The 18,909-nt window shown below is 42.1% G+C and overlaps 1 protein-coding gene across 6 annotated transcripts; it reads right to left on the bottom strand.

The window, feature by feature from the left end:
- Positions 1–3,234: 3,234 nt before the first annotated feature.
- On the bottom strand, positions 3,235–16,587 carry LOC124036528 (elongation of very long chain fatty acids protein 7-like). Of its 6 annotated transcripts, none has more exons than XM_046351223.1 (9): positions 16,409–16,587; positions 8,435–8,523; positions 8,176–8,355; positions 7,617–7,807; positions 6,528–6,608; positions 6,007–6,063; positions 5,711–5,816; positions 5,340–5,476; positions 3,235–5,172 (listed from the first exon to the last, which is right to left on the bottom strand). In XM_046351223.1, exons 2-9 carry the CDS (start codon positions 8,496–8,498, stop codon positions 4,897–4,899), a joined length of 1,092 nt encoding a protein of 363 aa, XP_046207179.1. In that variant the 5' UTR covers positions 8,499–8,523; positions 16,409–16,587; the 3' UTR covers positions 3,235–4,896. The 6 variants fall into 6 exon arrangements, with proteins under 6 accessions (XP_046207179.1, XP_046207181.1, XP_046207180.1 ...); XM_046351225.1 differs by having other exon boundaries at positions 8,435–8,518; XM_046351224.1 differs by lacking the exon at positions 16,409–16,587 and adding an exon at positions 16,098–16,347.
- Positions 16,588–18,909: the final 2,322 nt, after the last annotated feature.

Below are 18,909 nucleotides of genomic sequence, written 5' to 3'. Positions count from 1 at the left end.
ACTTTCACACGCTTTGTTAATCTTTACCCCCTTAAAGCATGCCACTAGTGTAGCTTATTGCATCTTTGAAGACTACATACGCCAGCATGGAATTTTTGCGTCCATTCATACTGATCTCGTAAAACAATTATGCAAACTACTGGGCATTGAAAGAACATGCAGATCCCCGTATCACGTATCTCTACATGTGATGGCATGAACAGGACTCTGAAGGACCACCTTGCAAGTCCATTAGTCAATACGGTGGGGAATGGGACAAGTATATCCCTCAGGTGGAGCTGGCCTACAATTCAAGTGTGCACTCAAGTACAGGCTTCACCCCTTACTTTATAGCTTGTGGCAGAGAGCCTCTTCTGCCAGTGAATGTCTTTTAAAAAAACTGTAACTCCTCTTTCATAACCAACAGCCCCCACCATACCTGCTGCTTATGCCCAGGACCTGACCACATGACTCACACAGGCCCTCATATGGAGGCGGACCAGCAGTCTACAATGGCAAAACTGCAACAGAAACATCATTACGATGGAAAGTTGGTGTTCTTGCTTGTACAAGGAAGGAGATTTGGTTTTCTTGGATGACCCAGCTCAGCACATGAACAAACTTGCACAAAGATGGAAGGGTCCATACCAGGTGCTGAAGAGGATGGATAAGGATGGGAGCACAGGGGTGACATATGAAATCACAGAACCCAAGAGATTGGTGGTTCTTCACAATCGCCTAAAACCATGCAACAGTGATTTGTCTGACTTGCCTGAACCCCACCCCAGCATTACCTCAGGCCGCTGATAAGGACAGTGCTCAAGTTAGACATACACCCACTCCCACCTCATTGTCTGGGACTCTGGCCTTACTGTCCTCCAGCCCGGGCGCCAGACTCTATCCCTTTCCGTGTGCTAGTGTATGCTCCTGCCTGTCCCTCCACCTGCCCCCTCTCACTTGCCCTCTGGGTATCAGGCAATACCTCCACCCTCCCAGGGTCACCCTAACCCTGCATATGACGCTGAATCCAAGTCCAATTTTTAGGACTTTGCAACTTCAAATGATAAGGTTGACAGGGTGTTCTCAAGTTGTCCTTGAAATGGGGACATACATGTCCTTTTCTAGGGGGGACAACTGTAGCCTTTTGTTATGACTTTTATTTTGGTGTAATGTATTGAAGCACTTATTTTGTACCTTCCAGACTTTTATTTTGAAAGCAATAGTATTCCCAGGGCCACCTGCACCTGTCGGGTGAGGGTGGGGAAAAAGAAACAAACAAACAAAAGGCGCAGAGTGAATCTTCGTGACTGCTTGGCTGTATCTCTTGGTCCAGGAGAGATTCAACCACAAGTAATTGTTTTCCCTGTGGACACATTTTTTAAAACGTGTTTTATTTGTTTCTGTCGAACCCACAAGTCCTCCGGTGGAGATAGTGTTAAATACTTACAACAAGAAATAAGGGTTAAAGTAGCTGCTAGAACTGACACGTTAGTAAACCCGCTACAATCATGCAGTACAGTCAGCAAGAGTTCCAGTGTTGGATAGCTATAGCCAGCTAGGTAACATACCATCCCTCACTCTGCGCCTTTTGTTTGTTTCTTTTTCCCCACCCTCACCCGACAGGTGCAGGTGGCCCTGGGAATGCTATTGCTTTCAAAATAAAAGTATGGAAGGTACAAAATAAGTGTCTCAATACATTACGCCAAAATAAAAGTCATAACAAAAGGCTACAGTTGTAGCCAAGACAGTCGTGAAGAGGGCACGACAAAAACCTATTCCCCCTCAGTAGACTGAAAAGATTTTACATGGGTCCTCAGATCATCAAAAGGTTCTGCAGCTGCACCATCAAGAGCATCCTGACTGGTTGCATCACTGCCTGGTATGGCAACTGCTCGGCCTCCGATCGCAAGGCACTACAGAGGGTAGTGCGTATGGCCCAGTACATCACTGGGACCAAGCTCCCTGCCACTCAAATGACTACCCAGACTATTTGCATTGCCCTCCCCACCTTTTACACCGCTGCTACTCTGTTATCATCTATGTACAGTCACTTTAATAACTCTACCTACATGTACATACTACCTCAACTAACCGGAAGCACATTGACTCTGTACCGGTAGCCCCCTGTATATAGTCTTGCTATTGTTATTTTACTGCTGCTCTTTAATTACTTGCTTTTATTTCTTATCATCTGTATTTTTTTAAACTGGAGTGTTGGTTAGGGGCTCGTAAGTAAGAATTTCACTGTAAGGTCTACTACACCGGTTGAATTCGGCGCATGTGACGAATACAATTTGATTTGATTTTGTTTGAGTAGGCTAAGCTAGGTAATTGAAAGTAAAAAAGAAAATACAACTAAATATAGCTCTTGCTCTTAGTTTTTTGTTCAAAACTGTTCAGCTATAGTCTTCTCTCGCCATGTCAACTACTCATCACTTTTTATGCAGTACCTTATGCTTTCAGTATTATATTAATTCTCTGGTCCTTTGATTGGGTGGACAACATGTTAGTGTGTGCTGCAAGGGAGGTAATGGAATGGAATGATGAAACCATGTGTTTGGTGTATTTGATACCATTCAGTAACAGCCATTACAACCAGACCTCTCCAATTAAGTTGCCACCGACCTCCTGTTGTGGGCAGAGACAAACACGAGCCTATTGGAGCATTCTAGCATGTATTTGCGTTAGGGAACGTCGACTCTGGGAAGTGCAAAGGGTAAAGTCTACAAAAATGTGTCCACTCTGTTCGTAACAGATTTTCATTTTAGAAACAAAACTGTATTGAGATCAAATGTTTCATTGATGAGAAGATTAGCAGAATGTCATTCATTCTCCCACTGCAGGCCACCAGCTTCCTCTCACCACCATCTTTGGTAGTGAGTGGAAACGCCAACTTAATACATCCGCTGAATTATCGGTCTCATTGTTCTGTGCTTCAGCCATCGAGGGAACACTCCTTTTGAAAGCAGTGAAAAGCTGCGATACTGCCCGCATTGCGTCACGTCCAATGGCAGCGTCTAAACTCAAGGATCGCAAATGTTTAATGCTCAATGGCTGGCATCTGGTGTGTCAGGTAGAATGTCACGTTGATAATGCTGCCTTGTAAAAGGTCAAGATTCACCCATTTTAAAGAGTTCTTACTACCACTAATATCTGTCCCGCTTAATATACAGTTAAATATGCTCAAGCAAAGCCTTGAAGGGAATTTCTATCCTTGCTAGGAATTAAGCCCCAGGAATAGAAAAATCACACAGGTGATGTATAAAGAGCATTTATTTTTTATCATAAATACAAATATTACATTTACAAAGGACTTTTTATACAGAATTATTGTGGCATCATGTCTGGAGGACACTCATAACTACATCAAGGAGCTGGAGGGGCTCTGACAAAGGCACTGAACGGTACGTAACCCACATGGGTAACATCAGCAAATAATTTGCAGATCAGCTAGATCGCTGTTGCTTATTGGACTCAGCCTGCACCCAAGGCACTGGGGTTTTACTACACCTGTGGAGGCCCATCCTACACTCAGCTAATGCTGTGTCCTCAATCACCAGGGGAGCACCAAATATGAACACACTCAATGAGAAAGTCCACTTTAAACTGTCATAAGCATGGCAAGTCATAACTGAACTGAACTCAATTTGGAACAGAAGATTTAACGAATATGCATGTTGTGGTAAACAACGGCTACTGTTTTTCAAATATTGTGCCATGCTTGTGACAGAGCTAAAGCTAAACTTGTGCTCTGCTCCGGATCCTGCAAGAACAGTACTGCACCACCTCCTTCCTACCTGGCTTCAAATTCACACAGTCATTTCTGTTGGACATAAATACAGTTTTTAAAGTAGGCCAACAACTGTCATCAGGAGCAGGTTGGCGTTGAACATTTCTCAGCACCAGTAGAGGCTGTGGCTCAAACCAGAGAAGTGGGTGAGGAATTTACAAAAGAGGGGGTCACCACGAATATTCTCCACTCAGTATACATGTAAACATCAGTTCTTCCTGGCACAATGGTTTTCCTATACCCCTCCACCATTACAGGTGTACTATGGGTAGGGCCCAGAGTTTTTCCCATCCATGAGAACAGGCCCAGGAAATAATTCAGGCGCTTACTGGGAGATGGCCGATAGACAAAATCATCCTCAAGGCTAGACTCCAATAACATAATATAGAAATGTTTATAATTAAATGTACAAACAAATGTATAAAAACTACAGGTATTGAAAAATAAAAAAACAGCTGAACGCAAGGTCACAAAGCTGAATCCTGCAGCCAAAACTAGAGAGCTTCAGCACCAATTCTAAACAGCAGAGGAGGACAGGTCATAGGAAGTGTGGGTTATTCAGGCTGGTTTGACAGAACTACTGAACGGTCTCACCATTGGCTAACCTAACACTTATCTAACATTCAAAATCTGTTTATTAAAAACACAGACTCACCCTGAACAGGAAAGGAATGCACAGGTATAAAAATTGAAAATATGTAATACAAAAGTACAGTACAGCTTTGGGTCAAAGCTTTGAGAGATTGCCTTGGCAGAGAGAACAGAAGAGATTGCGCCTTAGCAGAGAGAACAGAAGAGATTGCGCCTTGGCAGAGAGAACAGAAGAGATTGCGCCTTAGCAGAGAGAACAGAAGAGATTGCGCCTTAGCAGAGAGAACAGAAGAGATTGCGCCTTAGCAGAGAGAACAGAAGAGATTGCGCCTTAGCAGAGAGAACAGAAGAGATTGCGCCTTAGCAGAGAGAACAGAAGAGATCAGAAGGTCCAGAGGGTTGGTGTCAATTCTCTTTGAATTCAAAGGTGCGCTGACTTTTATATTGGAATTCCATGTCTAATTTCAGTTGCTGAATAGGCTGATATTCAAATGCATTCAACCCCCAATCCTTAGCCTGATTTGCTGGACACCCTGTCACTCATTCTTGTCGTGATGGAAACCATTCCCATTGGTTATTTCACTATTGTATTGGCCATTAGTTTTATTGTAGGGGTGGGCCCAAGTTTTGGCTTGAAGGACCTTGGGCAGCCTCTTGCCCTTAGTGTAGGCGTGGTACCAGAAGTTGAGGAAGAGGAGGAGAAAGACCAGGCCGTAGAGGCCTATTATGTAGATGAAGATGGGGAACTGGTAGGGACAGTCCTTCATGAAGAAATACTGCCAGATGTGGGTGGTCACGATCACAAACTGGATCTGAGGACAGACAGGAAGGTTATATATTACTTGTTTTGAACATATAAGGAGACCATCCCAAGAGGCCCAACAAAATATCCTTGTCCATAAAAACTTATGGGTGGCTCTCTCGTATTGGTTCAAATTCAACTCCCCCACTAGTGTAGTAGTGAAGTGCAAGTACGAACCAGCTGAATGGTGGTGAGATACTTCTTCCACCAGAGGTACTTCTGGTAGGCGGGGCCCAGGGCAGACAGGCCGTAGTAAGAGTACATGATGACATGGACCACACAGTTCAACAGGGCATGGAACGTCCCCTGGCCACCTGGAGGACGACACCAGCAATTAGCAGTCATGGTTTGCTGTTCTATTGGGCAATGCTAACCCTAGATGGACAGGTTTCCAGGTTCCACTTCCTACAACAGCTCCTAAGGAAGATGACCTGCTGAATACTGACATTTCTCTGGGACAGTCCATCACTATATACATCTGGTCGTATGCCCATTTGTAAGTAGTTTAATACAGTCATGGGAGTAACTCAAGTTCTTGTCTACTGTACCTGCAGCGAAGCGGACACCAAACCACCAGGTAAAGGGCATTATGGAGTGATGGTAGACATGGAGGAATGTAATCTGGCTGTTCTTCTTCCTCAGAACAAAAAAGATCTGACAGGAGGGAGAATTCAGCCATTTAGAACAGAACAAGAGTGAAAATGACAGAAGGGAAAAGGGGAAACCTAGTCAGTTGTACAACTGAATGCAGTCAACCAAAATGTGTCTTCCGCATTTAACCCAAACCCTCTGAACAAGCGAGACACAGATAGTCAGAAAGCTGTTCTAAAAAGAACCATCTTACCGTATCCAACATCTCTATGAACTTTGAGAAGTAGTAGAGCCAACACGTCCCTGCCATCTAAGGAGAGAGAGGTTATTAGTGACAAGTATCATTACGTTACTTACAGATAAGCAAAACGTGTACCTGTCACAGCACTGAACTTTTAAAGTAAATAATATGAGTTTCCTGTTTTATATGCATTTACACAATATGAGGTTAGAATTATACTGTGAAAATAATAATGCCCTTTCCGTGTAAGAGCTGTTTGAAAAGACTGCCGGAATAGTCAGCCTGCTTTGGTAGGATGGTGGCGGCCTAACAGGCCTCACCACACAATGATATTATGCAACACAGGAAACGTGGTGTGAATCACTCCCATGGAATGACCTGCTCTCAATGCTTCTTTGTTCCAACAGCTTGTTGGCATGCTAGAGTCAGTGGGGGATTCCACAGGTGAATAAGTGCTCATAAGAAGAGAGGAACGACCAGTAGTAGTTCTCTGCCTGTCTGTTGCAGGTAGAGTCACATTCCACAGCTCTTACCCTCACTGCCTGCGGCGAGTCCGAGTAGTCCACTAGGTCACAGTGGAACGTGTAGCCCGTCCCCCAGCCCGACATCACATACTACAGGAAGGAGAGGCAATGAATTAAAAACATTCCAAATCACAACACACTAGTTGTTGCATGGCTCTCCTTTATGCAAAGATTAGACATCAATAAAAATGTATCGTCTTCACACTGAAACTAAAGAAAGTATGACGGCACCCCCCTCCCCCACACACGTTTCTTAATACCTAGTACAAGTTGGTGTTTGGTGACAACCATTAAACCTTGACAGTCTGACAAAAGAGTGGAACAAAAAAGACATTTCACTATATGGCCTATGGATCATGACCTGCATTTCCTGCTCAAGACAGGTTCTGCACACCAGTCAACGGGGAGGAATTTGTCACCAAAAGGCATCCTTTCCTGTTTCCTTGAGGTAAATCACTGATCTGTGCCCCTACAATGAACTAGTGTCAATGGGAAAACCCTCAATCTACTCCCGTTTCACGCATGTGTTATATGAACCCAGAGGGTGGTGCAGTCTGCCCAACGCATCACCGGGGGCAAACTACCTGCCCTCCAGGACACATCTTTATGTACATATTCTTCATCCCTTTACACTTGTGTGTATAAGGTAGTTGTTGTGAAATTGTTAGCTAGATTACTCGTTGGTTATTACTGCATTGTCGGAACTAGAAGCGCAAGCATTTCGCTACACTTGTATTAACATCTGCTAACCATGTGTATGTGACAAATAAAATTATATTTGAACACAAGCATTTCGCTACACCCGCAATAACAACTGCTAAATATGTGTACCGTATGTGATTTGATTTTGAACCATTGGTATAAAAACACCTTGCAAATAAAAAAGGCTCCAACTATTTTGAGATTAAGTTTGTCTTGCCGCTGACAATGTAATGATCAGAAGTAATTAAGTATGAAATGATCCATCATTGTGATCCTGAATATTAAACTTGAGAAATCCCAACTGCTTCATTTCTTTGCCTCTCGCCTCAGACTGTCCTGCTTGACGAGGCAGTATAAAACACTAGAAGTCAGAAGTCCATTGAGAAAGAGACCCACCTCATAGCACATGTAGAGGGACAAGGCAACGACGCTGAAGTTGTAGATGATGAGAACTTCTTTGAGGTGGAAGGCCTTGCGTTTCTCCATGAGCCTGGGCCCCAGCCGCGTCACAAAGTAGATGTACGCCACGATTACTACGGTCTGGGGGAGCGGCGATGACATGAGAAACCAGTCTTCTGTCCTGGGGTCTTGACAGCAGAGAAGGGTTGAGTATATGATTCAATAAAATAAATCAGTACATCATGCCATCTAGCCAAGCATTCAACTGTGATGCACCAACAATATGTTTAAGAGGGTAGGTTACAGTTGATTCTCATGGCTTGTAATGATGATCAGCGCTATTTCATCAACCCCAGAAGACCAACCTCGGCTAGATACACAGCCAATATCTGTCTACTTCCACCAAGGAAAACATAGGAAGAGAATGTTGCATAATGCGTTCATTCGTTATACTCTGGCTTCTACTGAAAACATACAAAAATATATAGATTTTTTATTTATTTAACCAGACAAGTCAGTTAAGAACAATTTCTTATTTACAATGACGGCCGCCTACCCCGGTCAAACCCGGACGACGCTGGGCCAATTGTGCGCCACCCTATGGGACTCCCAATCATGGCCGGATGTGATACAGCCTGGATTCCAACCAGGGACTGTAGTGACACCTCTTGCACTGAGATGCAGTGCCTTGAACCGCAGCGGCACTCGGGAGACCCGTTTGCCTGAAACGTGTAGCCTAAAACCCATTTGCCTTTTTAATACAAAAACTCAATCTATTCATTGTTGTTGGACAGCAGTTAGTGATGGATCCTCACCTGCATTATTCATGAAGTTCCCATACCAGAGTCCGACCCTGGTCGTTAGATCCCTGAACTCCATGTCTCCCGGAGCTCCTTTAGCTGTCCTGGAGGAAACACTGGGGTCATAGGTTAAAGGCCCAATACAGCTGTTTCTTTTATATCTCAACAATCAAATAATTTATGGCTAACAGAAAATACATTAAGGTAAACCGTTACCTTACTGTGTTTTCAATTAAAATTGTAAAAAATAAACAAACATGGCTTCTTAGCAAAGGGCAATTTCTCAAGCAAGAATTGTTTTGCTTGGATTGTCTGGGAGCGGTTTGAGCAGGGAGAGGAAAACCAAAAATTAGCTGTTATTGGCAGAGAGGTTCAGAAAACTTGTTCTTATTAGTCTATTTACCACCTGGTGTCAAGCAGGCAGGCCAAAACTCCATCACACCAAACAGGCTGAAATTTCAGGCAGTCTTTTCAAACCATTCTTACACTAAAAAGACCAGAATTTTCACCATTTCACAGTATTATTCCAACGTAATTGTGGAAATAGATATAAAACACTGGGGGGGGGGATTCACATTTGACAGAGGTAATACAGAGCTACACATTTTAGGCAGTCCTACAGGGATGATCCACATGAAGGGATACTTCGGGACTTTGACACACCGAGGCTTTGATCTACTTCCTGAGTCAGATTAACTTGTGGATATCACTTAGAGGTAGTTTTGAGAGCCAATGCTAACTAGCGTTAGCACAATGACTATAAGTCTATGGGTATATGCTAGCAGATACCCATAGACCTCCAGTCATTGTGCTAATGCTAATCAGAAACTTCCTTCAAACCACACGTATACATAAAAAATGGTATCCACGAGTTCATCGGACTCTGGGGAAGTAGATAAAGGGCCCGATTGCCAAAATACCGAAGGATCCCTTGAAAACTGCCACTGTGTCCTAGATAACCAATTTGCCTCTAATAAATATACATATTCAAATATGGTGACCCAAAGTGGACGGGTCATATAACACAATATACCAGCCATGCGCGAAATACTATTGTTGAAGTGAAAAGAATCGGATCAGCATTTCTCTGCTTCTGTCAGTAGCTCAGAGGGAGACTAGGGAAGGAGTGTTGATAGTACAATGGCCATCAGTCAGGGTTCCGCACACATAGGGCTCTGGTCAAAAGTAGTGCACTAAATAGGGTGCCATTTGGAAACGCAGACATGGTCAGCATGCAGGGAGCAGCAAAACACTCATTGACTGGAGTGTGTGGCACACGTTCACGTTGGGACAAAGTCAGTTTCACACACGCAAGCTTCACTCAATTAAGAGAATATAATAATTATGTTATTACAACTCAGTTGAGTATCAGTATCACCCATGTATTCTACTCAACATTTTCTCTTATTTAAGATGGCCTGTTTTCTAAATATCATTATAAAACTTTGAGCCATGAGTTCTTATTGGCTGAAGGCCATGGTATATCAGACCGTATACCACGGGTATGACAAAACATTTAATTATACTGCTCTAATTACATTGGTAACCAATTTATAATAGCAATAAGGCTCCTTAAGGGGTTTGTAGTATATGGCATATATACCACTCTGCGTTGTGCCTAAGAACAGCCCTTAGCTGTGGTATATTGGCCATATACCACACCTCCTCTGGCCTTATTGCTCAAGTATACCATTCCCAAGACAATATACCTGTTGCTAGGCAGGGGGGGAAGGTTACACACATTTCATTTGAGTAATTTAGCAGTTGCTCTTATCCAGAGCGATTTACAGAAGCAATTAGGGTTAATTGCCTTGCTCTTGGGTACAGACCGATTTTTCACGCAGTCGGCTAGGGGATTATTTTTGGCTACTGGCTCCTTGCTCTTAACCACTAGGCTACAGACGATAAAGACCACAACTGAATCGGTCAAAGAAAATGGTATTGGTTGCGTAAAAATATTTTGAAGATATTATTGCGGGTGTAGGGCTATACACACCGGTATTTATGCACGGACAGGTTTGTTTTTACTTTAGCTTCTATAACGGTATTTGAATGTTTGGTAAATGTGATACGCCATGTGTAACGTCAATTTTTATAGTTTACTCCGCTACTTGAGTCATCCTTCTCCGCTTTCTCCCTCCATGCCGCTTTCCACACAGACCCTGTCCCACCAGTCACTCAAAGAGCGCATGGTGTTGTTGCTTGACCACGATACACTTTCGTTCTGTCTGCATGGTAATACACACAAATGGTCTGTATAGACAGTATTGTAATAGTAAAAGGTGTATACAGCAGTAGTTATATAGGATGAGACTAGAATACAGTATACACATATGAAGTGGGTAAATCAAGGATAGCTCCCTCCCTATTAATGGGTAAGGATAAATGCCATGCATTTACAGAGAGAACAGCTACATGCGGCGAGCATTACTATCCTGTCATCATCTCTCTATTCAATAATACCACAGCCCGAAGACACAGAATGCCAAGCCATGGAACAAAGCTGCATTGTATAACAATTAGGCCAACACTCAACACAACTGGATTGCTGTCTGACATGTTCACCATGTCCAAGTCAGATTTCCTTTCAAACTGTTATAAACTGTAGATATCTAAGCCATCATGCCATACATCTCAAGCAGGAGAGGAGGGTTAATTTTATAAATGCTCTTCAAGAATCAGCATAACATGTAGGCCCAAGTAATGGCTAGTACAACAAGCCTGCATTTAGACAAACCACGTGAAGCAGTCGCTTTAAAATTCCTAGAGGGGTCGGGCTTTTTGAAAAGGAACTTCAGTTCTCTTGATATTCACAAGTACGCAAAGTTCCTCCCAGGCCATTCAAATTAACTGAAGAATTGAGTTAAAGGTCTGATTTGTGAGGGGCATCAATAAGAGAAGACAAACTGAACTCATCACTGGGGACACCAAGAAACTTAACAATTCTAAAGATACACACAATGCAAGATCAAATCTGCCTGAAAACTACACATTGTCCTTTGGAAGTATTTGACTTTAAAGTATTCCAAAACACACAAAAAAAACACCCAATACATTTACTGAATACATTATTGAGTACAGAAGAGACTCAAACGTGTAAATCAACACCACAGTATACAAGGTGGTTATGAAATCTAACAGACCCGTGTAAAGTTCCAGAGTATTGGATACACAGTGTTATCTGACAAAGCCTACAGCGTGAAACTACCTTAAGATAAGAACGTAAGCTTTAACAATCAAATGCTGTCTGACTGGTTTAAGGGAACAGTATACAGTAAGAGGGGAAAGGGAGCAGCTCCCATTTCAGCACAAACCTCAACCCTATCCAGGGCCTTCTCACCCAAGTAAGGGGATGCATGGAACATTCAAAACTAGATTTCCCTATATAAAACATAGATCAGAGTACTAGTAAGTCTACAGGATATGCCTGAACTGGCATTAAGTGTTCAAGCACAGAGTTGCCCTGTATAAAACTCAAATCATATGAGTTGAGCCGAGGGCAAATAATGTTTATTTTTTATTTAACTAGGCAAGTCAGTTAATAACAAATTCTTATTTACAATAACGGCCTACCAAAAGGCCTCCTAAGGGGACGGGGGGGCTGGGATTAAAAATTAAAAACACATTTTATTTTATTTAAACTACCGCAAGCAATAGATCCAAACGCTGAACAAACGTCCCCGCTTTGCTGCCATAACACACAATAACCCCATGACAATAAAATAAAATCACATTTGCTAAAGTATTCAGACCCTTTACTCAATATTTTGCAGAAGAACCTTTGGCTGTGATTACAGCCTCAAGTCTTCTTGAGGGAGAGTTTCTCCCATTCTTCTCTGCAGATCCTCTCAAGCTCTGTCAGGTTGGATGGGGAGCATCACTACACAGCTATTTTCAGGTCTCTCCCGAGATGTTCGATAGGGTTCAAGTCTGGGAAATGCAACCCTAGCATTGTCTTGGCTGTGTGGTTAGGGTAGTTGTCCTGTTGGAAGGTGAACGTTTGTCCCCAGTCGGAGGTCCTGAACACTCTGGAGCAAGGATCTCTCTGTACTTGACTCCATTCATCTTTCCCTCAATCCTGACTAGTCTCCCAGTCCCTGCCACTGAATAACATCCCCACGGCATGATGCTGCTACCACCATGCTTCACCGTGGGGACGGTGCCTGGTTTCCTCCAGATGTGACGCTTGGCATTCAGGCTAAAGAGTTCAATCTTGGTTTCATTAGACCAGAGTCTTTTTTCTCAGGGTCTGAGTGCTTTAGGTGACTTTTGGCAAACACCAAGCGGATTGTCAAGTGCCTTTTACTGAGGAGTGGCTTCTGTCTGGCTAACTCTAACATAAAGGCCTGATTGGTGGAGTACTGCAGAGATGGTTGTCCTTCTGGAAAGTTCTCCCATCTCCACTGAGGAGCGCTGTCAGATTTACCATCGGGTTCTTGGTCACCTCCCTGACCAGGGCCCTTTCTCCACAGATTGCTCAGTTTGGCCGGGAGGCCAGCTCTAGGAAGAGTCTTGCTGGTTCCAAACTTGATCGATTTAAGAATGATGGAGGCCAGTGTGTTCTTGGGGCCAATCAATGCTGCAGAAATGTTTTGGTACCCTTCCTCAGCTCTGTGTCTCAACACAATCCTGTCTCAGAGCTCTACGGCCAATTCCTTTGACCTCATGGCTTGGTTTTTGCTCTGACATGCACTGTCAACTGTGTGAACTTATATAGGACATGTGTGTGCCTTTCCAAATCATGTCCAACCAAATTGTAGAAACATCAAGGATGATTAATGGAAACAGGCGCAACTTCAGGTCTCAAAGCAAAGGGTCTGAATACTTATTTTTTATACATTTACATTTTTCACTTAGTCATTATGTTTTTTGTGTGGGTTGAAAATGTTTTATTCAATCAGTATTAGAATAAGGCTGTAACGTAACAAAATGTGGAAAAGTCAAGGGGTCTGAATACTTTCCGGATGCAGTGTATAGTGTAGTAGGTGATTACTTGAGATAATACACTACATGGATCTACACATGGCACTTTAAAAGGTCAGATCATGCAAGTTTCTCATTTGACCAATAAGGCATGGTGTCTTGACTACACACAAGAGGATAGCACTCTAGTCGGAGTCATTCAGAAATGTGGGTGACATGGTGACCCCATTAGACGCACTTACGCACGCTTTGGCATGTTTGTTTCAGTTTATGCAACTCTGACACACCTTTCCTGTCTGACAGCTCCCACACTGATGAAGCCATCAAATATACCCAATTAAACTACAGTACTCCAAATACACAAATGACTACGTCATGGCCGAAGAACACCAGAGGAAACACCTTGAGTTCTGAGGGAAGAAGTTGAAGACTACTCAGAACAGATTGACCATGAGTGAGAGCTCTGACTACAGTTTAAATACAGGACTGGGTTGGTGAAAGGAGGAAGCCTTACGGTCAACTCTCCAGACATGTAAAATAAGTGATTACCTCAAGGGGGAAGCAGAAACGTAGTTCACACCCCAGATTTTGAAGTCAACACAGTCGCTACAGTCCAATTAGTTTTCTTTGCAGCCTCGTTTGAATGTCGTGGTTGAACACCATTATTATGTATGGAATGGGGTGAGTTTACGTTAGCTGTTGGAACATTTATGTGGGGACTTGCTTCTTTTCAGCCACAAGAGCATTAGTAAGGTAGGGCATTGATGTTGATTAAGGCTGTCTCGCAGCCTGCGTTCCAATTCATCCCAAAGGTGTTCGATGGGGTTGAGGTCAGGGCTCTGTGCAGGCCAGTCAAGTTCTTCAAACAATTTCTGTACCTCGCTTTGTGCACAGGGGTATTGTCATGCTGAAACAGGTAATGGCCTTCCCAAACTGTTGCCACAAAGTTGGAAGCACAGAATCGTCTAGAATGTATGCTGTAGCATTAAGGTTTCCCTTTACTGGAGCTAGAGGTTCTAGCCCAAACCATGAACAGCCCCAGACAATTATTCCTCCTCCACCAATCTTTACAGTTGGCACTATACATTAGGACAGGTAGCATTCTCCTGGCATCCGCTAACCCCAGATTTGTCTGTCAGATGGTGAAGTGTGATTTATCACTCCAGAGAAAGCGTTTCCACTGCTCCCAAGACTAATGGTGGCAAGCTTTACACCTCTAGCCAACGCTTGGCATTGTGCATGGTGATCTTAGGCTTGTGTGGCTGCTCGGCCATGGAAACCCATTTCACGAAGCTCCCGGACAACGTTTATTGTGCTGACGTTACGTCCGGAGGCAGTTTGGAACTAGTTAGTGTTACAACCGAGCGATTCAGTACTTGGCGGTCCCGTTCTGTGAGCTTGTGTGGCCTACCACTTCATGGCCGAGCCGTTGTTGCTTCTAGACATTTCCACTTCACAATAACAGCACTAACAGTTGACTGGGGCAGCTCTAGCAGGGCAGACATTTGACAAACTGACTTGTTGGAAAGGTGGCATGCTATGACGGTACCACGTTGAGTCACTGTGCTCTTCAGTACAGGCCATTCTACTGCCAATGTCTGTCTGTGGTGATTGCATGGCTGTATGCTAGATTTAATATACCTGTCAGCATGGGTGTGGTTGAATTAGCCAAGTCCACTCATTTGAAAGGGTGCCCACATACTTTTGGCCATGCTGTATCCAGACACTCCGCGGAATATCGGCTAGTTGGAGAATCACAGGACTTGGTTAAGCCATAATTAGATGCCACCTGCCAATAGGCTCTTTGGAAGGGTTGCCAGAAAGAAAAAAATAATATTGAGAGGAACCAGCAAAGGTTCCTAAACCATTGTTTCATTTGTCCAGAGGGGCATATTGACATTTAAAGGCATTAAAAGAAATAGGGGGTCACAGCACAAAACATCTGGAAGCAACTGTACAAGCAAATGATTTAGTAATTTGTTTAGACCTAAATAAGATCCATGCTATGATGTCTTTTATGATTGAAGGATCAATGTAGCTTGTTAAACAGTATTGGCACTTAGACTGGAACCAGGCACTATGGACATAATTTTATGAAACTAAAATAGAGGTCTTTGGGGGTAATCTAATCCATAAACACTGACTGAAGGATGTCAATAATCTGGGAAGATTCTGTATGGAGGAATGGCATTATGACCCACCCAAATGTGTTCACCAATATTTATATAGTGCCATTTTCCTTGCAAGGAGATGGTGCACAAAATATTGGAAAAAAACAGGTACAAAGAATTGACACTGATCTTTTTGGGAGAAAAGTATTACGTAAATAGCTTTCTGAACAGTTGTATTAGTAAATCTAAAATAATGATTATCATTGTTTGGAGAAAACAATATAGATCTGTATTTTTATCATAGGCCTACTTTCTAGACAAGAAATTCGCAGCTAGAAAGCAAGGTAAAACTAACAGCATGCGCAACACCTGAATTATAAAATTGACCTGAAGGCTCGAGGAGAAAATCCCAATAAAACCACCGCTGATCATTTGGAATATTGCCACAACGTTTATCAAACTCCGAATTTCCCACAACAATGGGTTGTGATGAATTATGCGCCACACTCTCGACATTACATCTCAAATAAATTAGGGAAGCAAGATTACAAAAGTATTTAATTTAGTAAAATAAAATGTTTCCTCCCTTATCGCCATCCCTGAAGACCAGGTTAGATTCAACAGCCGATTCAAAGGCACGATACCTGATAAAAACAGGAATCGATCAGGGCAGCAGCACAGACCAGGCATCGAAACAGGTGCAAAGATGGATTCCGAATAACACGGACTTCAAGCAAATCCCTTCAACCTCAGTTTACACTTAAGAGAAAATGCCGGACAATGTGTGACAAAGGCAAAAAATAAGTGAGGGCGTTTAGCCTACTGTATATAGCCTACGTTAATATGACACCTTCATCCTGCTGAGACTGCGTACACAAGGAAGAAGTTATTATTCAGTGTATGAATAATGTAACAACACCATATGGTATAGGCTACCGGAACATAATTCACAAACCTCCAATATTGTGAGAGAAGTATCCTACTCGGTCTTGTGTTACTACTCCGGCTCAGCTGTAAGCAATTGACGACAGGTGTGTCAAATGTAATTTCCAGGGAGTCGCTTCCCTACTGTGCAACTGCAGTCCAATGAGTGAGTTATATTAACTTGAAGCGTGGGGCACCTGTCTTTGGCCCTTGACGTGAAGGGGCAAAATCGGCGAGGGAGGAGCGCCGCTCAGTCATGTTGTCAAGATGGCAGTACATATCGTCCAGAAACATAAAACATATCTTTTCTAATTCATTGGGAGGCAGATAAAGCGGGAGGCACACAAATCACTTTTGTATGTGTGTGTGTGTTTTCACATACAAAAGTACAAAAGTGATTGCTTTTGATGAACACGCTTTATCTGCCTCCCAATGTAAACGAATTAGAAAATATATGTTTTATGTTTCTGGATGATATGTACTGCCATCTTGACAACATTTGCCCGTTCATGTCAAGGGCCAAAAATTGGTGCCCCAAGCTTCAAGTTAATATAACTTTGCTTATATATATAAAGATACATACATATACACACACACATATAGATACACACACACATTTAGATATATACCTACATAGAAACACACATACACATTTAAAAATATATATATTTCCTTTATTACCCTCCAACGCCTCCCCCAATTGCCAATTGGAACAAACTAGTGAACAACAACACTTAGGCCTGTATTTCCAGTTCATACATTTTTATGGTCACAGTCTATTTTACAACAGTTTTTTAAATTGAGTTTTATTTGAACTATTGTCCTTCCTCTACCCTCAACCTTTCCAATATATGTATGATGTCCATCCGGTTTGATTTCCATTTGCCACATCTTTCAAACTACTATTTCTAAAAAGTTCCTAACCTATATACGTTTCACAGGCACCATATGTTTTATATTAGTTATCTTGTTATTAGTCTCGACCTTCAGCTCCGTCAGCCCCTCCCATTTATCTCTTAACACCATCCATATTGGATTTCTACTTGCCATATATTTTTCAACTGTGCTGTTTCACAAAAGCTCTGAACCTTTCCATTCTCATTGTTTCTAAAGATTGTCAATTGAAAATAAACATTTTTGCTAAAAGTATTATTTTATTATTGATCGATTGACTATGACTTTTCAGATCGCCCAGTAATGCTATCTGAAGGGTTAGCACCAGATACATATTGCAATTCTTCAGCCCTTCCTGGACTTGTGACCAAAAACAAGCTACATATGGACAGTACCAAAACAAACAATCTAATGATTCTGCCTCTTCGCAGCAAATACTGCAGAGCTGGGAAGGTTGTATCCCCCATATAAATAACATTCTTTTGGTTGCAAGAATTCTGTATATTATAATTTGACCCTGCTGGTCATCTATGAACATTTGAACATCTTGGCCATGTTCTGTTATAATCTCCACCCGGCACAGCCAGAAGAGGACTGGCCACCCGTCATCGCCTGGTTCCTCTCTAGGTTTCTTCCTAGGTTTTGGCCTTTCTAGGGAGGTTTTCCTAGCCACCGTGCTTTCTGTACAGCACTTTGAGATATCAGCTGATGTAAGACGGGCTTTATAAGTCAATTTGATTTGTATAATAATTTAAATGAAAAAAGTCCACGTTTGGAATCTGCCGTCGTTTTGCTTATCAGTTCATAAACCATGTACCATTGAATCGGTCTGTCAAAAATCTCTTCCCAACTATTTTGCCATCTATATGGCACTGCTGTCCATTTTTTGGTCCTTCAATGAAACTGGTATACTTTTTAATTTATCACAATTTTCTTTAACCAATTATGGCCTTTAATACAGGGCCGACAGACTTGTTCCCCCCTTCCACTTTCCTCTTCCATTTTTGCGGTAATTTCGCAATTAGTTGGTTGTAATTATGAGAAGGGCAGACATTTCCATGTTTTAGTTAGCTGCATGGATGACATAACTCCACCAGTCATATTTATAACATCATTTACGATTTTTATTTTTTATTTTTAATCAATTAGTATATTTGAGTTTAACCACAATATTTGTTGTATTATTTGTTTTTCTGGTGGATTAAATTGAAATTGCAATTAACTTTCTATGGCTTGTTTTAAAAATAGCGATATTTGGGAGATTATTTCCTTTTCAAATAACTGAAAGTGAGTAGGTGTAATCTGAATAAAAGGAAAAATGCATTTCTTGAACATAGGGTGAAACATTCTTATTAATTTGCTAGAGAACCAGTTCGGATTGAAGTACCACTTTTGTATGACTGAACCCTTTATTGAGAGGTCTAATGCATTAATAATTTCTGCCCTCCGAATTCATATTTATTATAAACAGGCCCATTTAATTTTGCCATTCCAAATCAAGTGTAATCTTTTTTCTTTTATAATGGAGAAAAAAAACAGTTCACAGGTGTAGGCAAGACCATAAGCAAATAGGTAAACTGGGAAATGACTAAAGAGTTAATCAGGGTGATTTTTCCACAAATATACCTTTCCATGGTA

The sequence above is a fragment of the Oncorhynchus gorbuscha genome, linkage group LG05 (assembly GCF_021184085.1).
Source record: "Oncorhynchus gorbuscha isolate QuinsamMale2020 ecotype Even-year linkage group LG05, OgorEven_v1.0, whole genome shotgun sequence".
Lineage (NCBI taxonomy): Eukaryota > Metazoa > Chordata > Actinopteri > Salmoniformes > Salmonidae > Oncorhynchus > Oncorhynchus gorbuscha.
This window is presented reverse-complemented; position numbering and strand designations above follow the sequence as displayed.

What these genes read in the sequence shown, in the direction of transcription:
- LOC124036528 (XM_046351223.1), bottom strand. Translation starts at nt 8,498, where the DNA reads ATGGAGTTCAGGGATCTAACGACCAGGGTCGGACTCTGGTATGGGAAC. An exon ending in ACTCGCCGCAGGCAGTGAGG is followed by an intron (nt 6,064 to 6,527) that starts GTAAGAGCTGTG and finishes CTCTCTCCTTAG; the next exon opens with ATGGCAGGGACGTGTTGGCT. An exon ending in TGGTGTCCGCTTCGCTGCAG is followed by an intron (nt 5,477 to 5,710) that starts GTACAGTAGACA and finishes GTCGTCCTCCAG; the next exon opens with GTGGCCAGGGGACGTTCCAT.